Source organism: Bubalus kerabau, chromosome 10 (genome assembly GCF_029407905.1).
Source record: "Bubalus kerabau isolate K-KA32 ecotype Philippines breed swamp buffalo chromosome 10, PCC_UOA_SB_1v2, whole genome shotgun sequence".
Taxonomy (NCBI): Eukaryota; Metazoa; Chordata; class Mammalia; order Artiodactyla; family Bovidae; genus Bubalus; species Bubalus kerabau.
Window position 1 is genome coordinate 41,480,090 of NC_073633.1, and position 24,677 is coordinate 41,504,766.

Sequence of the window (24,677 nt, forward strand, 5' to 3'; positions counted from 1 at the left end):
CACATCTCTTGAAGTCAAAGACCACATTTAACTGGTGTTTACCTCTGCCTGGCACAACACCTCCCTCATAAAAAGAAATGAACTAAACAGGAAAAATATAGTGTGGTTGCAAACACAAATTTACTTCTATCATTTCTAAGACCTAATGAAAATGTTAGTTTACAATGACCTCAATTTGCTTTTTTCATTTCATGGAGCAATTATAAAATATTCAGTTTCCCTGTTTGTTTAGAACCATAGTTCCCAAAGGTTATTTGGAGTTCTAAGAAAATCAGCCCATAAATGATAGAACGTCTGTTTGGGATGAATCCTTTCCCAGTGAGGTACTTGCTGACTAGGCAACTTATACGACCCAGTGTCTCAAATATCATCATTAGCTATGGATTATCTGGATTTAATTCTGTGTTGTATTATTTTCATATATTGGTGCAGTGCAAGATTTGTCTGGGTTTCAATACTTAACAATCACAACACATAAAGCACCAGTTGGCTGACCCTTCCCAAATACTCCTGTATTGCATAGAAAATATTGAGACTTATTTCCTTAAACTACAGACTCAGTTGCTTGATGCAATAGGAATGAATCTCAACAGAGATGATGCAGAGATAACGTAAGTCATCTGTAGTGAGTTAAAGCTCTCTGCAAGTACTAAACTATGGGGAGTGAAGGGGAGTGTCACAAACCAGGGTAAAATGGTGGTGGTAGGGAAAGTTCTGACATCCAGCTGGATGCCACCATCCCAACTGGACAAGGGCTCTATGCCTGTGTCCATAGTAGCCGCATCAGCCAAGATCCTATATGTGACTCGGTAAATACAAAATAAACCGATAACATAACATTTAGTGACCTGCCATACCTTCCTCTATTTATGTCCTTAACTTCTACCCATGGCACACTAAAAGTTCTTGGCCCTGGAAATTACTTTCCTTTTTAAATCCCTTATCCAGAAATACTATTTGGATACCATGGGAAAAGATAAAATATTTCTGAAAACAGAATTCTATTTGGAAGATCTGACACATTTACTAGAAATTTAAATTAAAATCAGATTTTTGCCCAAGAGAAGGAGGCTATCAATCGCTTTAGAAAATACTGAGCAAATACAGAGTGCCTTGATCTAGTATTTTTCCCAAAATGGAAACCTGGCCATATAAAAGTGTGTGAATTTTTACTATCTTTTAGTTCTTCTGAATACCAGAAACAAACACATAGCCAGGGTTAAAGCACAGAACAAAAAACCCAAAAAGGCTGTTGGGTAAAAGAGATGCTAACGTACTCCACAGCTACACAGCAGAGCGTCAACAGCCCCATGCAAGCTTTAATTTCTGCTCTACTGTAAGTTTTTCTTCCCTCTTTGATACAAAAGATGCAAAATATCCAGGGAAAAAGACAATCCTGAAAACTCTTTTTTTACTCTAAAAAGTACAAACAAGTAAAAAACCCCACAACACTGTGAGAATTAAGACTCAAGGCCAAGGTGAAGATATTTTTTCTTTTTAATACTTGGTCATATTTTAAAGTGGAACATGGCTCTAATCAAAGTTTACAGTGAAAGGTTCCATCATGAAAGTGACTGAAAAACCCATAATACTCTGAAAAGAATGAAAAATAAACCTAATCCTGCACTGTCCCAAGATCCACAACACATTTACACTTCTATGAATGATTCAGTCCAGTTCAGTCGCTCAGTCGTCTCCGACTCTTTGTGACCCCATGCATCACAGCACGCCAGGCCTCCCTGTCCATCACCAACTCCAGGAGTTTACCCAAACTCATGTCCATCGAGTCGGTGATACCATCTGACTATGAATGATTAGACATGTATTAAACACTGTGGGCACTGTAATTCTATGCCCACAAAATAAATTTGGAGGACTAACCTCTTGGAATACAAAATGTAATTCATTTGAGTAAACAGTATTAAAACAAATGAACAGACTGAAAAAAAGAGAAACTTTTAAATTTAATGTTGAAGGAAAATAGTACAGTAGTACCAGGAATAGTACAGTGGTAAGGAAACTAAACAACAGTTTCACTTTAATTTTTCAGTACAAACAGCTGCAAAACTTGCTGGCTTCAGCATCCTAGATGCATGTTATACACATGGCTAAAGAATGTTAGCAGTTGTGAAATGCAGGCTTTGAATTGGCTTTTTCCTAATTTATAATTCCCCTTAGAGTGTTGCAACTACATTTAGAGAAGGTTCCCAAGCTGCCAGTATTTGCTAAGCCTACCCACACAGTCCATCCCCTCTAAAAATCCTGCTGGATCATAGAGACAGAGGGACCCTGGTGAGTAGGGTTTAGGGCACTCATCCTGAACAAAACTCATCTGAATATACTTTGAATTACTTATCTTAGTAATAAGTAATATTTATGAATACCTAGAAATGTGCAATATACAGAATAAGGGACTAAAATGCAGGACTCTGTCAAACTTAACCTACTCACACTCACCTTCATCTACCAGAGCTAGCTTATGTTTTGGTGGCACTCCCTTTTTCCTGGAACTTCCCTTTAATGTGAACCAGCTTTTAAGACTTTATAACATATTGATATAGCCTTGGGGAAACAAGATCACTGACTCCCTCACAAAATTCTTAGCATATTGCTTTTTTCTATAATTCTAATCAGTGAAACATTACTACTTCATCTATACTTTCCTGACTCTTCAGGAAAAGGCAAGAACATTTTATCTAAAAAAAGTCCCACTGAAGGAAAGTTACTCATATTGTTTTGGCATCATTTAGTTTGAGCAGAATATTAAGGATTCAGGCACAGACTTTTACAACAAATGTATGGATACCAAGGGGGAAAGGGAGGGGAGTGGGAGGAACTGGGAGACTGGGACTGACACATATACACTACTGATACTATATACAAAATAGATAACTCATGAGGACATACTGTACAGCCCCGGGAGCTCTACTTAGAGCACTGTGGTGACTTTACAGAGAAGGAGGTCCAAAAGGGAGGGCAAACACGCATATGTACCACTGGCTCATTTTGTTGTATAGCAGAAACTAGCACAACATTGTAAAGTAACTACACTCCCAATAAAAAAAAAAAAAAAAAAAGAAATAGATGACCTACTCACAATATAAACCAGAAACTTTTGCTTGTTGACAGCATTCTAGAGGCTAAATACTTTTTATTAAACATAAAACTTGGGTGATTAAATTGACCTTGAATATCATTTGTTATGTCTCTTGCTAAAAGAAGTTGCCTGCTTATGTAAGAGCCTGCCACTGAATTCAGATAAACTCGCTGTAAATTCAGTGAGCCAGCCTTGGCTTCTGAAGAACCTAAAATTCTTCCTATTGCTACCCTTCTTTCCTTCTGTATTGAAGAGAAAAGATAGAATCTCTAACTCTCTTATTTCTAGATAGGGATAATCATGGTCCAGTTTCTACTTATTTACTACCAACTAGTCTCTGAGTAGCAGGGTTAAAATTTAAAGCCTTAGATAGTTAAAACACATGAAAAAAACATGAGAATATTTATACACTATTGACATCCAGGTGCTTTAGTCTCTTGACGGATGATTTTCCAAATTTTTTGCACTAAAGACTAACTCTAGTGGTCTGTGATCATTATCCTCATTTTCACTCCTCTGTTTATATGTCCATGACTTTCTCTCCCTCAAATAATAAGCCACTACTTCAGCAATAAGAAAGCAGAGCAAATGTCAACCCAGAGGTAACAAAAGAAACAAAATATGTCCTGCAAAATAAGACAGAGCTCTCTCTCTCTCACAGAATCCACTGGTTGCCAATTTTGGTTATATATTAGAAGCACCTTGGGAGCTTTTAAATATCCTGATGCCTAGGCTTTGTTCTCAACTTTTAATATAAGAATCTTTGAGGATGGGACCAGACATTCATATTTGTTAAAGCTCCCCCAGAAGTCTGCAAAATGTCATCAGGTTGAGAACTACTACACTAACTCAGGTAGAACAGCTGCTCTCTAATAGAGAACTAATTCCAAATCTTGTTTTCCATATGGAATTTCAGAGGACTTTTCAAGAAATTCCTAGGCTCTGATCTACTTGAAAATTAGGGAATTTCTTTCCTAGTAAAGGGAGGGAAGAGAGGATTCTATTTCATTGCTATAAAGAAGGAGGAAGAAGTCCTTTACACACTTTCATCTCCACCAGAAGTTGCTTCCTCTGCCTTTACAGATGGTAAAAGCATGAAGACAAGTTTGGTGTTTCCATTAAGCAGCACTGACATTAGCCATACACGTCTGATTCTTGCAAGTTAACTGCCAAAGTGTCCTAGTCCCCACAATTCTTTCTCCTACCTCCAGCAGGTCTATCATCCTGGTCATCTGGGAGTAGATAAGGACCCTATGTCCTTGAGACTTGAGCCGAGTCAGCAGGACATCAAGGGCATACAGCTTTCCACTGTCAGTGATGAGGCTCTCCTTGCCTGGGGAGAAGAAAAGAGGGAAGTGGAAAATTGTATTTAATTGAAGCAGCAAAATCACTCACTGCAAAGCTGTATGCAGCCAAAATTACAACAACCAGGATGCTTGTCCATCAGGAGAGCAGGAAAGTACTCTCAAGAAGAATGCAAAGTGCTTTAGTGTTCTGGGAAGAAACACCCTGAAGGAGGGAGGGAGGTCCCTTCCCAACTGACAGTTCCCAATAAGACATCTGCTAAGCAGCTAAGGTACCTGAAAATTTCCGTTTCACATTCTTATTCAAGAGGCAGCAGGTCATGTGGACATCTAAGAGTAACATCCATGCCATACCTGCTCTAAGTGACCTGAGAAGTCTGTTTTTCCTTTGTTCATCCTATCTCTAGGTATCGCTTTCTGCCAGTTCTATGGCTAAATTAAGGTTTACCTCCTGAAGGCATGAGAATGTAGAGAAACAAGGGCTGCTCTTCAGTTCAGTTCAGTTCAGTCCTGTCTGACTTTTTGTGACCCCATGGACTGCAGCACGCCAGGCTGCCCTGTCCATCACCAAGTCCCAGAGCTTGTTCAAACTCATGTCCATTGAGTCAGTGATGCCATCCAACCACCTCATCCTCTGTCGTCCCCTTCTCCTGCCTTCAATCTTTCCCATCATCAGGGTCTTTTCCAATGAGTTGGCTCTTCGCATCAGGTGGCCAAAGTATTGGGAGTTTCAGCTTCAACATCAGTCATTCCAATGAATATTCAGGACTGATTTCTTTTAGGATTGACTGGTTTGATCTCTCTGCAGTCCAAGGGACTCTCAAGAGTTTTCTCCAACACCACAGTTTAAAACCATCAATTCTTCATCACTCTGCTTTCTTTATGGTCCAATTCCCACATCCCTACGTGACTACTGGGAAAACCATAGCTTTGACTAAGATGGACCTTTGTCAGCAAAGCAATGTCTATGCTGTCTAGGTTGGCCATAGCTTTTCTTCCAAAGAGCAAGTGTCTTTTAATCTCGTGGCTGCGGTCACCATCTGCAGTGATTTTGGAGCCCAAGAAAATAAAGTTCTTACCTGCCCCTAAAGACACTTAAACACCAAGAAATACACTAAAAAAACAAAACAAAATAAAAAACACTCTCTTTCAGATGATTTCAAATAGGCTGGCTGGTAAATATCATTATCCTAAGCTGTAATTTAATAAAGGCACTAGGGCTTATTCAGCTTTTTCAGAAAGAATTTGGGTTTCTGTGAAATGGAAGCTGCTCTCACTCACCAATTTGTGTCTCCTTCCTCCTCCCATTAAAAAAAAAAAAAAAAAAAAAAGGGCATTTCAGCCGGAGATCTTTAGAGAACACTTAACTCAGAAATTTTCATCTTATCCATTCAGTATCATTCAACTCCCATCACATTTCAGGAAGTAGAGTTTCCTGTTTGCAGACTGGTCCATAAACATGCCCTAACAATTGCTGATATTAGGAGGCGAAGAGATGAAACTTAGGGGGATGAGAGAGGTTAGAGTATATTTGGAAGAGGTTGTGGGACATAAGAAGGGAGACAGAAAGGCTAGAAATATCACATACACAACTACTAAAAGTAAAACAAGAAAACTGTTAAGAAAACCATATTGTCTACTTTTAGTTTCTAGGTTTGAACCCATGGTTTTTTTCCTCTGAACTACAGAAGCTGACTGTTGAGAGCAATCCAGAAGTTTTCAATGGTCATTTCTCTGTTCTCGCCACTATCTGCCAAGTGCACAACTGATTGTATAAACTGAATGAGAACGGATGTGCTGACAGCATCACAACAAATCATCAGCCACTCTGTTTTTGCTACAAAGCCACAGGTCCTGGATGTTTACTCCTCTGCGCTACAGCCTGCCTTTTCCCACCTTCGGAACATTGCCAGGCCACATTTCTCTCCCTACCCCCACTCCCTGACGCTGTGGCACACACCTTTGTTCAGGCTCTTTGTTTGGTCCTGTTTAGATTATTGAAATGCTCTCCTTTTTGTTGGTCTCCTGACCAACACAATCAAATGACTGCAGCTGGGACAGAACCGACTGCTAAGCCCTCTTGCTGGCACCAGACAAGGAGGCCTGTATAAATTCCCAGTCTGATCAGGCAGGCAATGCTTTCATAACAACTCCAAGGGTTTCTCCTTGTCACAATTACGCTTCTCTTTTAATTGGGTTCCCTGGGGTCCCTCAATTTTGATAGCTCCTAAACATTCCCCACAGAGGTACCAATCAGCTTCAGACAATAAGTTTCCTTGTTTCTCATTAAAAGCACAGGAAGGGGAAAAAAAAGAAACCCATATATTTTTCAGTCACTGAGTAAGAGCGGGCAAGCTAAGAGCATCAGATTTCTGCAGCTTGCTTATCTCCTCTTTCCACTCGCATATACTCCCTCAAGACAAATATTTAAGCATATACAAATCTGTCTTGTGTGTGAATTTTGAGAAGTTTCAATTCATCTCAAAATCACGACTCGATGATTTTCACACATTCCTGCTTCTCACATCTACTTTACTTTGCTAAGCAAAACGCACTGATGCTAGGATTAGGAAAACTCAAAGATGAAGATGTACACACACACTTAGAAGAGAACTCTGATGAACCTAAAAGAAGCAAGAAACTGTACCTAATGTTAGCTTGTTACTGCTTAGGCGGGGGAGATGGAAGTGAATGGACTGATTTCTTTGGACTTGCCTGAAGGAAAAGATCAAAAAGAAAGTGACCAGCAACACCCTTAAAACACTTAAGCAGAAAAATGTTTTCTTCCATGGCACACACCAGTGCCTTCTGGGCCTGACATCCATTACTCAATTTTCAGGAGCTACCAAAGTTGCCCTGGACAAAAATACAACCTGTAGCTAAGCAGGGCATAGAGTCAAGAAGAGCACAATTCCCAAGAAAATAGACTGATTCTCCCAAGTCAAACCTGAGCCCAGCCCCTTCTTTAAAACAGAAGCTCAAAAAATGGTGAGATGAACAGACCTACGCTACCATCTTGCAATCTTTCCTACAATCCTGAAATGCAACCTTACAGTATTTTCACTTAGACACAAGCTCTTACTGACCCCAGTATAAGATGCTGGGTCACCGACAAATGAATGTATCCAATGGCAGTAAAACTAGGATAACAGGTAAAAGACAATCTCCTTTTTCCAATGAGAGGAGACTTTTGAAGGGACTGTACATACTTCTCTTGGTTGAAACACAGAGACACATTCAAGGTGTGAAATCCAGGAGATTCTTGATCAGTCTTGCAAGGAATATAATGAAACCAACTCTTTCCAGGGAAACAGAAAATGTAAAAGTATAGAGGAAAGAGAGATAAAATACAGGTTCCAGTGACCCCCTCCACCCCCCACTGCCCTGCCCAGCCAGTCTACTGAGCACAATGGGGTCAGTGAGGAGCTGGTTGGTTCTCACAGTAAACAGCCAGTGAGGCTGGTGCTTTTTATCGATGCGAAAAGAACTCAGACACTTCCTGCTATTTAAACAAGGTCCATTTTTCTTTCAAAGAACAGGAAAAGCCACAAGAGATTCCCACAGCGCCAGCAATAAGCCTTCTCCTTGTGTACTGGGAACTTGGGAGTCAGAATGAAGAAGGGAGAAAGGAGAAATAAGGTGTTATCTTGTTTCTTTCAACACCTGTGCCCATCTTCTGCCTGGGACTCTGTGGTTTCCAAACCCGCTGGATTCTATTCCTCTATTCCTACTACCATCCAGGCCTGCTTTATACCTGAGCTTCCCCTTATTTTCCAACAACAGACCTGCACCCACTGCTTTCATCTAATTTAAGTCAGATATGAAATCATATAAATATTGCTCTTGTATACACAAAACGGTATCTTCCAGTTCAAAGCACCCCCAAAGCAACTAACAGGTTGACCCAAAGTCCCTCAACACTTGACAAAGTTAACATTAAATGGAAAAGCCAGGCCTTAAAGCCTAGAACCCAGTTACCTATTAGAAACAGCAGAACCTTTGTTTTGAACACTTAACTCTAGTTTACTTCCTTCATATGCCTGGAAGTTGAACACAATCAAAGTGGCAGAGAAGCTGGACAACTGAAACAAACGTGGAAGCTTTAAGCTCCTACTTCAGTGTGCCAGCAGGTGTAACAAAGAACATAAGCCTATGAATCCTGTATTCAGTTTCCTTAAAAGTAGTCTCACTAAAGCGAAGATGAAAACCTAGTTTCCTTTCAACCCTCGACCCTGACCCTAGGAGGTCTGGGAATCCGCTAGCATTTTGGCACAGAACACTGTTTTTCTTCTGGTTATCATTCAGATCTCTAGTGCTTCGTGCAGAACACTGTTTATGCTACTTAAACTAGGCTTTCTGCAAGTGACGACATTCTCATTCATTCCACTGGCAAGGGCACAAGACAACTGTACTCATTCGACCTAAAGCCTTTCTTACCACATTTATTTTCCTACACTCCCTGCACTGCAGCCCCATCCCCGCCCCAACCCCGGCTCCTGGCCACCAAAGAGTGGTATTCCTTTCTCTTGTCAAAAGAGAGTATTTAGGCAGAAATCTAAAATAGATTTATCTTTCCAGTCAAGTCACACATTACTTAAGTATTCTTACCTATAGTCACTAAGGGTAAAAGAGGAAATAGAAACACCAAGAACTCTTGAATTCCAAATATTTGAAACCACTGCATGAAGTTAACACCCTGGTTCTTCCCTTGCCAAAGAATGAACATATGCCAAGAGAAAGGAGAACTCACCTGGAATTCTGATGAAAGACCAGCCATTCTGAGGCCTAATGCTCCACAGTCCTCCAGCTGGTTCTGGAAAGAACTGGGACCGTCGATTCAGCCAGTCTGCCGCCAGTTCAGGGGCCCCATTCAACAAACACTGCTTGGCTGCCAGACTCCCTCCTTCCTTCAGCACTCGCCGCTCATATTCTGCACTTCGGTCATTGCAGTAAGAATCCAATGGCACTGCGGTGACCTGCAGGGAAAGAGTCACGTGAGATGGTTCTTTCACATTTTCCACACGCACTAAGCCCTTTGGGAACTTTGACTTTGAAATCAGACTTATGTGGATAATTCTCAGATAGTGGTTTTAACTTCCCTGCTCTGACAAACTTAATAACTGACTTAGTGAGGTTCCCCAGGTAAAAGGCCAATCTCCATTACATGAACTTGCAACAAACTAAGGATCCAGAGACTGCTGGAGTTTGGAGATATCTGGGATACTAGGTCTGGAGTAATTCTATAGCGAGAGTCACTCTGCCATCTCCCTTCACTGCCACAGTGCTTTCGGCAAAGTTCTATAAGCCATACACAGTGTGGTGAGGCCACAAAGGGAGTGTGAGACAGCCATCATTAAAGAACGGAAGAGTATTCTCCTGGCGCATCGGAAGCTGTCTTCAACACTTCTGTGGCACATCGCCCAAGTCTATCAACATTTGTTTTTCCTCTTCCCTGACCAGGCTGCTGACTGACAAACCCAATGGAGGATAACAGAGTCTTTCTTTCAGGATATAAGCTGTGGGGAGCACTAGGTGGTAGGGAACAGAGAAAGCGGTTGCCAGACTGTACTGAATTCATTTCTGGGCTAGGGCAGAGGCTTTGCACAAATTTTTATCCTACCACAAGATGGACCTAAATTCAAATGCTAACCCCCAACAGAAGTCTGTCAATTTAAAAACTTCAACTTTAATTCTTTTTTAATGACCTGAGTCTATTTCCACTCTAATAAGCAACTATGCATTCAATTGTCTGTGAATCACCTGATAAGAAGTCTGAGGTTCCTTTTGTTAAAATTTGGAGGTTTTGATTATGTGTAAGCCCAGGTTGATAAAAAGGCTAAAGTCTCATTATTAGCAGAAAATTGCTCAGAAGAGTCATGGAGCTAGACCAAGAGATAGGAAGAATGTGGCTAGAAGAAACAAGGGCAGAGAGCTGGGAGAGATCAGAACATAAAGTACTGTACCTAGTTATAAAGTATTATTGTTTCTATTATTTCTTAGAAGTTAAACATTTACGAAAATCTACCTTGCTACTAACTTCTCTATTCTTATGCTCATCAATATTTAGGGCAATGGTTATCAAAAGAACCTTCTTGGGAGCTTATCTAATGTGCAGATTTTGATCCAGGTCTAAGGGAGGAGTCACTAGTTCTAGGTTTTTGACACGCACCCAAGCATCTCATACTGTTCATGGCAGGAGGAGAAGAGGGCAACGGAAGACAAAATGGTTGGATGGCATTCACCGACTCAATGGACATGTGTCTGAGCAAACTCCAGAAGATGGTGAAGGACAGGGAAGCCTGGCATGGTGCAGTTTATGGGGTCGCAGAGTCACGACTTAGCAACTGAACAACAACAAAGCCAAACCTTGAGAAATACTGCCTTGGAACAGATAAACATACAGATAGCTAACTATGGGGCCACTGGTTTCTGCTGGAAACTAGTAGTACTAGTGTTAGCTGTTCAGTCGTATCCGACTTTTTGCAACCCTATGGAACGTAGCCCACCAGGTTCCTCTGTCCATGGGATTCTCCAGGCAAGAATACTAGAGTGGGCTGCCATGCCCTTCTCCAGGGGATCTTCCTGACCCAGGGACTGAACCCCGGTCTCTCACATTGCAGGCAGATTCTTTACCATCTGAGCCATCAGGGAAGTGCTGGTGGAAACCAGAGGATACCAAAACTGGAGAAAGAACATCATTTACCAATTTACCAAAGAGTACACTACTCTGGCATGCAGATGAAGCTAAACTGAGTTTGCTAGGAAGCAGTGCCATCTATGGTCCAGATGCAAAACTACATTGGGTAGCCGGCTGAGACCCCGCACTCCAAAACCTAGAAGTGTGAAGTGAAAGTCGCTCGGTTATGTCCAACTCTTTGCAATCCCATGGACTATTCAGTTCATGGAATTCTCCAGGCCAGAATACTGGAGTTGGGGGTAACCATTCCCTTCTCCAGGGGATCTTCCCAAACTAGGGATCGAACCCAGATCTCCCACATTGCAGGCAGATTCTTTGCCAGCTGAGCTACCAGGGAAACCCCCCAAACCTAGACAGGCGCAGGCATAAATAAATTTACATAGACAGTGCTAAGAACAGGTTTTGGTAATCTCATATCACATTTACCCACTCCAAAAGGAGTTTGTTCTCTTGCTTTCAAGTTATTCATTTTTTCCCAATGAAAGTTGAACATAGGCAAATAAAGACTGAAAACACAAAGCAGATGATTAAAAATTTTACACTCAAAGATGACCACTTTAATTTTCTTTAAATTTTACTGAAGTATAGTTGATTTATAATGTTGTATTAATTTCTGATATATAGCAAAGTGACTCAGTTATACATATATATATATATTCTTTTCCATTATGGTTTATCACAGGATATTGAATACAGCTCCTGTGCTATACAGTTGGCCCTTGCTGTTTATCCATCCTACATATAAAATAATTTGCATCTGCTAATCCCAAACTCCCAATCCTTTCCTTCCTCCCCCTTCTCCCTTGCTATTTTTTTTTTTTTTTTAAGAAAAGCAGAACTTACATTGGAATTATATAAAAACTTTGGGTCCATGTTCTTGAGGTGAAAAGTCAAAAGCTAGAAAATCATAAAGGAACAAGGCGAAAACAGTTGACACATGAAAGAATGTTTTTCCTGTCTGGACTCATTTCTAGTCACTCTTTTACAGTTTAAAAACAAAACAACTTTTTAAAGTTTCAAATGTTCTCCTGTTTTTCAATTTCATTTTGCTGACAGCCTTCCAAATTCAGGATTAAAAACTAGGAGATTCCGAGGGCACAGCTCATAGTGAAATATTTTTTACTGTTTCGTTAAGCTTACTTGGCAGAAGCCCTGAATCAAGATATATACAGAATCACAGAATATCATGCTCTAAGTACATAAGCAGTAAACCCACGAGGTCCAAAAGGAGGCAAACATGTCCATTTCTACTTAAATCATGCCTTCCAAGTCAGCTGTATCCTAAACAGCCCACCTCCACCCATTCTGCCCACCCCAAGCAGCCTTCCCAACTGCTCAGAAGCAGGGGAGATGAAGTATGACATACCATTCCTGCCTCCCCACAAATGGAAATGCACACTCCCTTTCGTCTCACATGAGCTGACCCCTGTTGTTGCTTCATTAACTTTCTAAACTCTAGTATCTTTAGGGGCTGCCTCCTCAAGCATTCAGCGCGTCCTTCCTGAGGACATGTAGATTCCTGCTCTAGCTCTAAGAAGCGTGACCGCTCCAAGCACTTTAGTTTTTTGGTATGATGAATTCCCAGGGTCTTAGTTTATTAACCTTGCAGAACGATTTCCTCAGCTAATGATAATTCCTTCCTTAGTGACACAGTTCTTCCTGAACTGACCCTAAAGTTTTCATAGCATGTGCCATGGAAATTAATTTGTCTTAACTTAAGGCCAGGGTTGAGGCTTCAAAGGAAATCAGTTTCTCTCCATCACAGATAGGTTAGAAATCAATATAATTAAGATCTCTCAGGAAATATTGCCTTACTCACACCCCAGGCCTGATCTGAAGACATGTATAAAACATTCAGACATGTTAAAAACTTTTCTTCCCGTCCTTGTAATTATGGTGTGATTACTCCCATTTCAGATTTAGCACAAGCTACTGAAGAAACTCTACAAACAAGTATGGGGAGAGGGGTAGAAAAGGCAAGGGTGCTGGAGAGGAACCCTTCAGCCAGATGAGAAAAGCTTTCTCTTGCTTCCTGCTTGCCCCCACACCTTTACACAATTATAGTCTTCTTCAAGTTACTACTGTTTTTTAGGGAAATATCAGTACCAGACATGATAGTTCAGACTTCAGCCTCCTCAGAAATAATACTTAAGTAGAACAGTGGGAATTTTTATGTGTAAATATGTCAGGAAAGTGGGGTTATTCTTCAGAGTGGTTGGCTACAGAGCTCCAAGTGGTATAAATGAAAAATTTTATGTCCATAAATGCAATTACAGTCCAGGGCAGTTCACTCTTTATTGGCTCCATAAAACATGGGGAATATGAGAAGTAAAAATGTCCTGACAACCCTCTCTCAAAAATCCAGACTTCCTCTTATAGGTCTCTTTGTATACATTACAGATTAGAAGAAAAAAGGAAACAACTACACAACTATGAAGCCTGAAGGCTGCGTTCTATGTAAGCACTTGGCTTTAAATGTTGCCTAGAAAAAGTGCTTTTCCCTACATCAATTTAAGCTTCAAATACCAAGAATGCTTTGGAAGAAGTGGGTACATACAAAACCCAAATACTTTCTGGATAACCAATATAAATCAAACAAAGTTGATCATGGGAAGAGAATCATGTTTGTATAGCATAGGATCAGCAAAGAAATTCAGGCAGGCAGAAATCAACGGGCCTCAGTACTATCATCTCATTTCCACCTGTCATCTTTCTTTGGACCTCATGCCAGATTCTGACCTTTGATAATAGAGTAAGGATGCAAGCTTATATAAACGGTGGTAGAGAAACATCACAAAGAAGATTTAAAGTCTACACCTTCTTTGAATGGAACTGTGAAAACAGAAGTCTTGCTAGGATAAGTGGTGAAAACAAGATAAAAACACAGAAGGGTAAGAAAAGTCAACCTCTTAAGTGTGTCCTGGGCTAACTGAAAGCTGCCCCTTAAAGCAAATGGAAACAAGCTGGAAGAACAGAAGCTAGTTTTTGCTCTAACAGCAGTCTGGCCACATCTTTACTTTGCCCCTCTCCCTTCATGTACTTCTTTGTTGTTTTAAGAGAGCTTCTGCCTGGCTCTGATTAGAAAGACATGAAAGAGTGGAAGATGTAAGCAAAGTAAACAGCTGCAGTGTTCCGGGAGAGCCTTTGCAGCGACACTGTCAGCTATCACCAGAGGGCCCTGTTTTGACAAACAGGGTATTAGGAAGGATCTAACAGCTGTTTAAAGTTGAAGCCACAATAGAAATTACTCCCAATCTACAAGTAAGACTACAACTACTGAATGGAAGATATGGCACAATAGTCACTTTTCAGAGGGAACATACTTGTGAAGGACAGTCCAGGCAGGGCTGCTGAAGAAAGCTAAGAAGTTTCTCGATGCTGGAGTGTTAGGTTTCCCTTTGTTATATGGAGTCTATACCAAGGCGATAAGGCCAGATCAAATCTCCCTCCCAATCTGGCCCCAGCCTCTGAAAAACCTTCAAAAACTTCAACACAGGTGACAAATGGCTCCCTCTCCTTTTCAAATATTCCACTGTCCCTGTCCCTGCTACTGGGTGGTAATCCACCTGACAGATGGCCTGCTCCCATGGCAGTTTAGAACCCCGGACTAAATAAGAGGAACTACACAGATGCAACATCAGAGAAAGAAGCCACTTCTAGCTGCCATACAGCGGTTCTCAAACCAACACAATTCAAAGTGAGGGATACTGTCTTAGGAAAGCTAGGACCACAGATCCTCTTTCTAAATACTGAGCATTCTTGTTAAGACATGGACCCCCTGAAAACTCATTTATTTCTTTAAACACCACCTATTTTATTGCTTCTCTACTGCGGCACTTACTCGTGGACTGGCCACACACAAAAAAGATGGCAGCTCAGTGAGCAGGCAGCAACGAAGCGAGGAGGTAGCTGATCTCCGCTGATGGATGACCTGGTCTGAGTAGCCACTCACTGCTTTACAGTGGCTGCTGAAAACCAGAGACTACAAAACAAAGATGCAAATTAGTGCTACTGACAATTGTTTAATGTAAGCAAAACCGAAAAAAAGTCACAGTCAAGGTTCATGCTAATTTCAAAATGTGCTTTTATCAGTGTACTTTAAGTAAATGTCATCTCTAATTCTACCTTTTTCTGGAAGTGAATACTGTTTATTATCAATAGTTACAGCAAAATTTTCATTAGACAAAACAACATTTTGTGTATCTCAAGGAAAAATTGGTTCATTGTTAAAACTGTCGATACAAACCCATATTTTGAGTTAAAAACGATGACCAACAATATTTCCTCCCAAATTCATTTAGGCAGATGAGTTTAGTATTACATGCGTGTACTAACAATGAAGTATAGTTCTAGCAAGGTTAGATGTTCTATTTATTTGGAGACATCAATACAAGTGGTCAGGAATAAGGAACAGTCTCTTTAGTTTCTCTAACTACCATTTAAAAAATTAAATCCTTTACATACATTACTGTATGAATTCATTTTAAAGAGACTTAAAGCTCATGTTAAAGCTTCAGTTTGCAGTCATTCATATGAAAGATTTTTTTAAGTATGGAATGTTCACATACAAAGAAGCAGTCAGTGGGATTAGAGTACTGTATATTGTAGATGCAGTTCCTTCTTCAGTTCAGTGTTAGACACTTTACCTTTGGATCTTCGTTCTTGATTATTTCATTTATCTGTCTTATTGGTTTCTCAAGGCAAATCAGTATAAAAATAACCATAACAAATAACCATATGAATGAAGATAATACAAAAAACTGCAAGAACAGTAACCAAGACCCACTGCAGGAGAATAACACTTGTAATTCCAGTACCAAATCTCCTCAAAGCCTCTTTGTACATACCTTCTCCTAAAGTACATGGGTTCTTCAGGATCACAGTTTGAAAGACTCCACCTCAAGTGTCTAGTAAGACAGGTGCATCATAATCTACTTTAAAGAAGCAATCAGCATCTTCTAAATAACAGTCATGAACAAACTGAAAGGCTTAAACTGCTGGGATGCCTTTCAGTTCAGTTCAGTTGCTCAGTCGTGTCCAGCTCTTTGCGACCCCATGAATCGCAGCACGCCAGGCCTCCCTGTCCATCACCAACTCCCGGAGTTCACTCAAACTCACGTCCATCGAGTCGGTGATGCCATCCAGCCATCTCATCCTCTGTCGTCCCCTTCTCCTCCTGCCCCCAATCCCTCCCAGCATCAGAGTCTTTTCCAATGAGTCAACTCTTCGCATGAGGTGGCCAAAGTACTGGAGTTTCAGCTTTAGCATCATTCCTTCCAAAGAAATCCCAGGGCTGATCTCCTTCAGAATGGACTGGTTGGATCTCCTTGCAGTCCAAGGGACTCTCAAGAGTCTTCTCCAACACCACAGTTCAAAAGCATCAATTCTTTGGCGCTCAGCTTTCTTCACAGTCCAACTCTCACATCCATACATGACCACCATGGAAAAACCATAGCCTTGACTAGACGGACCTTTGTTGGCAAAGTAATATCTCTGCTTTTCAATGTGCTATCTAGGTTGGTCATAACTTTCTTCCAAGGAGTAAGTGTCTTTTAATTTCATGGCTGCAGTCACCATCTGCAGTGATTTTGGAGCCCCCCAAAATAAAATCTGACACTGTTTCCACTGTTTCCCCATCTACTTGCCATGAAGTGATGGGACCACATGCCATGATCTTCGTTTTCTGAATGTTGAGTTTTAAGCCAACTTTTTCACTCTCCTCTTTCACCTTTATCAAGAGGCTTTTTAGTACCTCTTCACTTTCCGCCATAAGGGTGATGTCATCTGCATATCTGAGGTTATTGATATTTCTCCCGGCAATCTTGATTCCAGCGTGTGCTTCTTCCAGGGATGCCTTTAGTGATTTCTAATCACACAGTTCGGAAATCTTTACAACCCTTTATTACGATGTTGGACTCATGTAGCTTTGACAGGTTTGGTAATTTTCTCCAGATGTTGAGGTCCAATTATTAACCAGGAAATAAGGTTAATCTTCTGATATCATTTTTCAATAATATTTGTATTCTCTTTATGTTGGCTAGCATCTGCACTGAGGTTTATCCACCTTTCTACGTATTTATCTTCATTATCATCTGAATGCCCAAGGATCATTATGAAGATAAACAGACGAGGTGTCACCCTGTTCTTTCAATATTGAATACTGACAAGCTAGGATCAATTATAAAAAAAAACCCCTTATTGCTGACACATAGTTGAAGGTTAAAAAAAAAAAAAGAATATATATACACACACGTATATATAGCCAATTTTCTTGTTTTTTTTTGGAAGTTCACTTCTGACTATTAGTAACAATTCTTGCCCCTCTGCGGGTGAAGATGACACAAGCCTAGCAACTGCTGCTCATCTGTAGTATTTCAAGGCTGCTAGCTGCGGTGTCCACCACCACCCAGGTGGCTGAGATGGCAGTAGTGGCAGGCCTTAAGACTTTTGAATTCTTTACTAACTTTTAAAGACCAGTATCTAAACAGTATCTCAGTTAAGAATCTCTTAAAGTCAACCTCATTTTCAGTATTCTTAAATGGCAAAATCCAACAGGTAAGAGATGAAAAGAATGACTATTTCCTTCAATTCTCTTCAGCACTGTACCTATTAATAAGAAAGGGATACAACAGTCACTATAGGGAGTCTTTTAAACACACTATTTTGCTTGAGATACCTTTCTAGAAAAAAACCTAATGATAATTTTATTTCTGGGGTCGTCATTTCTAAATTAGGATGTGTTCATTTGTCTTATCTCAGCTAGGTTAAGATGGGATTCTCATTTGGAGTCACTAAATCAAGGTGATCTACAGCTGATCCCAGATTTAAAAAATAATTCACTAGTTTAAAATGCTCAACACACACAAGCCTTAGCTTCTAAGAAACCCTGACTACTCCTAGTACATTTCACTCATCTATACTTTTCTAGATTATTTTCTCTTAATATTGGTTTTATTACATCTTCCCCAGTACAGGTGGTCCTTGGTACCATACTGCCTCATTTCCTTCACACAATGACATGAAGGGCTAGGTATTTCTAGATACAGAAAAATTTAGTGCTTAATACAGAAGAACATAAAGGACAACTTAGACACTACTGTGTGGGATATGGGTGGGTGGGTGGTACAGAAAAAAAGGTTTATTACTTTTTTAGTCTATTTTGGCCTAAAACAGATTAGAAAAAAAGAACGCCACACAATGAGAGATGTGACTTGGTAATAAAGTGGTCACAGGTTTTGCTCTTCTGCTGTCCCTGCCTCATGTCCTGGACTATCTCATTACTCCGTAGGCACCGGCAATTGTGTGTCCTGCTGCCAGCACCATAATATGCACACGAGTGAGGGCAGGCTTCGTTAGTCTTCTGGCACCATGCAAGTCTCAAGTGAAAATCACAAAGCAGTATGATAGGCCCCACAGCGGCATACTTTGTGCCACAGTGTAGCAGAGAACACACTGTTATCTGTATTTTCCCCTCAGATACAGATTTGCCCACTTAACAAGGGGCCATATTTTGTTTTCCATGTCCTATTTAGAATTAAAAAGAGTACTTACGCTAATGTTAGGTCATTACTTAGAAATTAATTTTCTGCTTTTGCTCTTAAAGAACACATCAAACTCAGATATAGAGAAACTGTCTCACTTTAAAAAAAGGGCACAGTGTTTATAGACCAATTGCTAAGATTACAAGGATTCTATTTTCATAGATGGAAATACAGAAAAACTCTGAAAACAATGGTTTTCCAGAGCTTTCCACAAGGGTGCTGGTAGCTCTCATGATTTCAGGAAATGATGATATAGATACTGCAGTTGCAAATTAACATCTAGCAGAGGAGTTTTTGGAAACTTCCTGTTTGGGAGATTCTTCATCAATAGCCATTCAAAGCTCTATAAGTATTTAATAGAGTACAGTGTTTAAAACTTAAAAAAAAACCACACATCACTTTTTCCAAAACAACTCTTTATGTTTAGATTCTTCTGTATATTTTAAACTGCAAAAGCTGAAATGCTCTCAATTTCTATGAGTTAGCTGGCTCACTAGAGTTGTAGTGAGCCAGTTAACTCATATAATACCTAAGCAGACCATTACCATGACAACAGTTTCTCAGAGACTGGGATAGGAAATGAAATGGATGCTGTACCCTTTCTGCCAATTACCATTTTTAACATATTATTTAACTGGATATAGTATAAAATCTGTTCTGCCTCCCCGAAAGATGACTCAATGGTATATTTCCTACAGATTCTGGTTTTTGTCTTTAGTCTTCAAAGCAAAATAAGATTAAAAAGAAAAAGATTCATGTGTATGAGACTTGCACTCTAACCCTTGCAAAACTGTACAAGAAAGGAGGTCCAGTGAGAGCTCACACTGGGGAGGGAGGTATGTGAGAATGAATTCACAAAAGTTTTGAGCTAAATACTATTCCTTCTTGAACTCATCACCGGTAAAGCAGGGTAAAGAACAATAAGGGTTAGTGGCTTCTGTATCACAAGCATCATAAGAAAAGGATGATCAGAAAAGCACTTATGTTAAGCAAGAGATTTTAAAAGGCCCTAACTTTGTTCAAAATACTCCTAAAGTGTCATCTGATCTGTGTCCTTAGCCTAGTTTTTAGTTCCTTGATGTTTTTGTATATCGCCCCCCCAAAGCCAGTATTATGAGAATGGTACTTCTTCGAACTCTGTAACACAGGATTCAAATTTAACATTCACTGCCGGGTAAGAAGAGTTTTACAGGTATACTCAGTGGGAAAAAAAACAGCTTCCCACTGTTAAAATTCATTCACATCCACGAGTGGCAAGAAAGACGGGAGGATTGGATTAGACTGCTGAATATAACTTAGGTAATATGTGATTTAAAGATAGACAGACTATCAAGAAAAAGATGACAATATGTAGGTAAGTCAACATTCATTAACTTCCTCCTCAGAGGAATAAGAAGAAAACGTTCACCTTGATCTGATGATAGGAAGCTGTATTTAGGAGACAGGCTGCTGGAACAATACCTGCCACTATTTATAACATAAAATATACGAAGGCACAGAAGAGAACAAAATAAAGGGTTTTCTGCAACACGAGGATAAAAGTGAATATGGAAAAAATTAACTCAAAGTTAATCTGATAGCTCCAAAGGAATTTTATTCAGAGTTATTATCTGAGGGCTTCCTTGGTGGCTCAGTGGTGGAGAGTCTGCCTGTTAATACAGGATACAGGGTTTGACCCCTGATCTGGGAGGATCCCAAATGCCATGGTGCTACTAAGCCTGTGCACCACAATTACTGAGCCTGTGCTCTAGAACCTAGAAGCCACAACTACTGAAGTCCAGACATCCTAGAGCCTGCGTCCTGCAACAAGAGAAGCCACTGCAATAAGAAGTCTATGCACCTCAACTAGAGAGCAGTCAGTCCCCACTCTCTGCAACTAAAGAAAAGTCTGCACAGCAATGAAGACCCAGTACAGCCAAAAATAAAAATTATAAAAAAGTTATTATTTGAATAGTACAAGATAAAGTATCCTGGTACTCCCTTTCAATTTTAGCATTTCCCTTTGTCTCTTCTCTCAGGTTTGCCTGAGAATAATCCCCAACTTTACTTTTAAGACTGATTTTGAACATGGACTCAGGATTCATGTTTTCCCATCAAAACACTGAAACAAATTTGCATTTACTATACATATAAAACAAGGCCACTCTACTTCACAGTATCACAAAAGAAAGCAAAAGCAAAACAAAGGAGCTGGAGAAATAGCATCTCTACAGCATTATGTTTCCAAATAATCAAAGTTACATAATCAGAACTAAGTAGGCAAATCAAATGAAAACGCAAGATAAAATTGTTCACAAAGAGCTAGGGCTTATGACCAATGAATTTTGGGCTGAAGATAAATGGCAATATATTATACTATATTAATGGTTTCCCCAGCTGACATTTGCTGTGGCTAACAAAACTGTGCACAGACAGGTAACATGGAGAGCAGGGAGTGATGATGCCAACATCCCTTCCAATTTAAGAACTTTCATGGTATCAGTCAGAACTCATCTATTGCCTAAGCCAAAATCTCACAACAGAGAATACCAAAACAAACTTCGTAATGAAGTAACTAATATAAAAGGCTCCGAGGCTCCTCCATACTCTCTCTCCTGAATCACTCACTCTGGGGGAAGCCAGCTGCCATGTCATGAGGACACTGAAGCAGCCCCTTGGAGAAGTCCACATTTTAAGGAACTGAGTCCTCCAGCCAAAGCAGGCACCAAAATACCAGGCATATAAGTGAGCTGGCACTATGGCTCCAGTTAATCTTTCAGGTAACTGCAACTGTAGCTGATATCCTGACTGCAACTTCATAGGATTTTCTGAGTCAGAACCACCTACCTAAGCTGCTCCCAAGTTTATGACCAACAGAAACTATGAGATATTAAAAATGTTCACTATTTTATGCTGCTACATTTTTGGGTAATTAGTTTTATAGGTATAGATAACTATTAATACTACAGGGTAATATCCACAATTGACACTCTTTTTGCAATTAGTCTTTGAGATGTCTAAAAATTAGCTTCCTTCTTCTGGTATATGGAGAAGGCAATGGCACCCTACTCCAGTACTCTTGCCTGGAAAACCCCAAGGATGGAGGAGCCTGGTAGGCTGCAGTCCATGGGGTCGCTAAGAGTCGGACACAACTGAATGACTTCACTTTCACTTTTCACTTTCATGCATCGGAGAAATAAATGGCAACCCACTCCAGTATTCTTGCCTGGAGAATCCCAGGGACGAGGGAGCTTGGTGGGCTGCCATCTATGGGGTCGCACAGAGTCGGACACGACTGAAACGACTTAGCAGCAGCAGCAGCAGCTGCTGGTATATTTCTTACTCCCAAGAGATGCCTCTAGATCTCAGCTCAAATGCATGGCAAAAATAACCAATGTGCAATAAACTCAATGCATGACCAAACAAGTTACCAATGCCACCCATATTTCCCAACATCCAAGGGAAGTTAGAACTCTTCAGAAAATTTTATTTTAAATAGAGAGGAAGATTATACTTCTAATTTTAAGTTGGAGGACATTCCCTCAAATAAGAAAACATACAAAATTTCAAAGGGAAAAAAAAAAATCCTTGTGGTCCAGTGGCTAAGACTCTGAGCTCCCAATGCAGGGGGCCTGAGTTCAATCTCCGGTCAGGGAACTAGATCCCGCTGCTGCTGCTGCTGCTGCTAAGTCGCTTCAGTCATGTCCGACTCTGTGTGACCCCACAGATGGCAGCCCACCAGGCTCCCCTGTCCCTGGGATTCTCCAGGCAAGAATACTGGAGTGGTTGCCATTTCCTTCTCCAATGCATGAAACTGAAAAGTGAAAGTGTAGTCGCTCAGCCGTGCCCAACTCTTAGCGACCCCATGGACTGCAGGCTACCAGGCTCCTCCGTCCATGGGATTTTCCAGGCAAGAGTACTGGAGTGGGGTGCCATCGCCTTCTCCGCTAGATCCCACATGCACAGCAAAGAGTTCACATGCTGCACCTGAGGATCCCACACCTGCAACAAAGATCGAAGATCCCGACTGCTGCAACTATGACCTGGCACAGCCAAAAAAAAAAAAAAAAAAGACAGAACTGAGCTATTTTTTTCCTTTGGCTACGCCACTTGGCATGTGGATCGTAGTTCTGCAACCAGGGATTCACCCCCTCCACTGGAAGACAGAGTCATAACCACTGGACCGACAGGGAAGTCCACCAAAAATGGCAGAATTATTTAATAGCATTTTTTGTTAAATGTTCAGCTTGGTTTCAGTCTTTCAGGATCTTGTAAAATATTCTTTGTGTTTGAGAAGTAGCTTTCTATTAATTAAAGAGTGCCTACCTGAACACTGGTTCTCTACCATGTAAAAAGCATAGTTAATCACTTTTGCATCCTTTATCAATCTTTCTTATATGTTTGATTTCCCTTTTAACTGCCTTCTTCCTTTTTCATCTTCAAATCTGAGTCTCCTTTCTCTTACAAACCTCAGCTTTAATCTAACAGACTCTCCTGCAAGGTGTTCCTATTCTTTCTAATTGTCATACTTCATTACCCACTTCCTAAGCAGAATCTCTCTCCTTGTAAATCCCTGCACCTGGGCCTTCTCTATTCTACCTGCACTCATAATATCAAAGAGCTCCTAATCTCACTCTTAAGTGTTCACCTGGAACTTTAGTTTAATACTCTCCTCATCACAGATCCCCATGTCCAATCTTTCCTGTTGTCATAATCTTAAGGTTAGTCATCAAATACCAGTGGCAGAGATCTCCACTGATGAGCTGTAATGACGAGTGATTTAACAGCCTTCCTAAAACCAACTACCAGATTATTCCTTCCCAAAGCTTGATAGTAGCCACCAAAACTTTATCCCCCCCAGGATTACAACTGTAGCATCTACTGGAGAAGGTGAGCCAAAAAGGTTGAAACTCCTGGTTTAACATCTCCATCCCAATAGACTGGCATTCAAAGATTCCTTTGGAAGAAAGGTGACTTACTTATCCAGCCTTTTTTCTCACCACTGCTCTTTATTTTGGCTCAAATCTTTAACTTGGAATATTCCTCCTCCTATCCAGGTCCCTACCACTCAAGATCCAATTTTAAACAATACCATTTCTATAAAAGAGTTTTTTTTGTCCATTTTAACCTAAAGTGATCTTCCATCCTGAACTTTACCACTAGTCATCTACTATTATTCTGGCAGTGTAATTATGTCTTCAACGCTGATCTTGACTCATTTTTTATTTCTAAATTCCTTTTAATTTTGTGCATGTCTTTTTACTATATGCATGAATGATTTTTCAAACTAGAAAATAGAGACTATGATTGTTAACACACCTCGCCCACAACAGGCACTGATGCGTGACAGGTTCAAAAACCACATTAATTACAGTACTTTCTCTCTCTAGGAGTAGACTGCCATTGGGGGAAGACTACTCTGAAGGAGCATTAGAAAAACCCAACCTTAAGCCAAGATCACATTTCACCCCTGGAGATTCTTTCAATCAACAAGCTCTTCTGATACACATACGAATAATGGATCCATTCGAATGCTCAATCTCATTGGCCCTTGGGATCAAGCAAGTGAAAACAGCAGGAGAGAAAGGGTGAAGTGTGGGAAACAAAAAAAGGAGTACTTTCTCCTGTAAACAGTTCTCTCCTCTATTAACATTTCTTACTCAATTAGGCATCTTTTGCTGTCTAGGTCAATGGTCTCCAGAGAAATTACAGCAAGCTTCACAATGTAAATAATATTAATATGTTATTTGTATATCATTTTAAATGAAATAATACACAGGTACTGGATAAAAATGTTTTAGTAACAGGGGGGCATAATCAAGACACATGAGGCTAGTAGTATTGCTGGAAAGAGTTTACACTAAGACAGATGAGCTGATTCTAAATTTACATAAAAATGCAAAGGGCCAAGAACAGTAAAGGCAATACTGAAGAAAACCAAAGACAGAGGACCTGTGCTACCAGTTTCAAGTCTTATCATGGAGTAAGAATTATTAAGATAACTGGTACTGGTCAAGGACAGACTAATGGACTAATGGAACAGAACATGATGAGAAACA

At 40.3% G+C, this 24,677-nt stretch overlaps 1 protein-coding gene across 5 annotated transcripts in view; it reads right to left on the bottom strand.

Annotated features, from left to right (window-relative positions):
* The window catches only part of INO80 (INO80 complex ATPase subunit), a 122,731-nt gene that overhangs the window by 28,864 nt on the left and 69,190 nt on the right, over positions 1–24,677 (bottom strand). For 4 of the 5 annotated variants that reach the window (XM_055537411.1, XM_055537408.1, XM_055537409.1 and 1 more), the window contains exons 25-28: positions 14,940–15,080; positions 11,942–11,995; positions 9,152–9,377; positions 4,303–4,430 (exon numbers count right to left, since the gene is read on the bottom strand). In XM_055537411.1, the coding sequence (XP_055393386.1) occupies positions 4,303–4,430; positions 9,152–9,377; positions 11,942–11,995; positions 14,940–15,080 (549 nt within the window). The remainder of the gene's footprint in view (positions 1–4,302; positions 4,431–9,151; positions 9,378–11,941; positions 11,996–14,939; positions 15,081–24,677) is intronic. The other variant, XM_055537412.1, reaches the window with a different exon arrangement.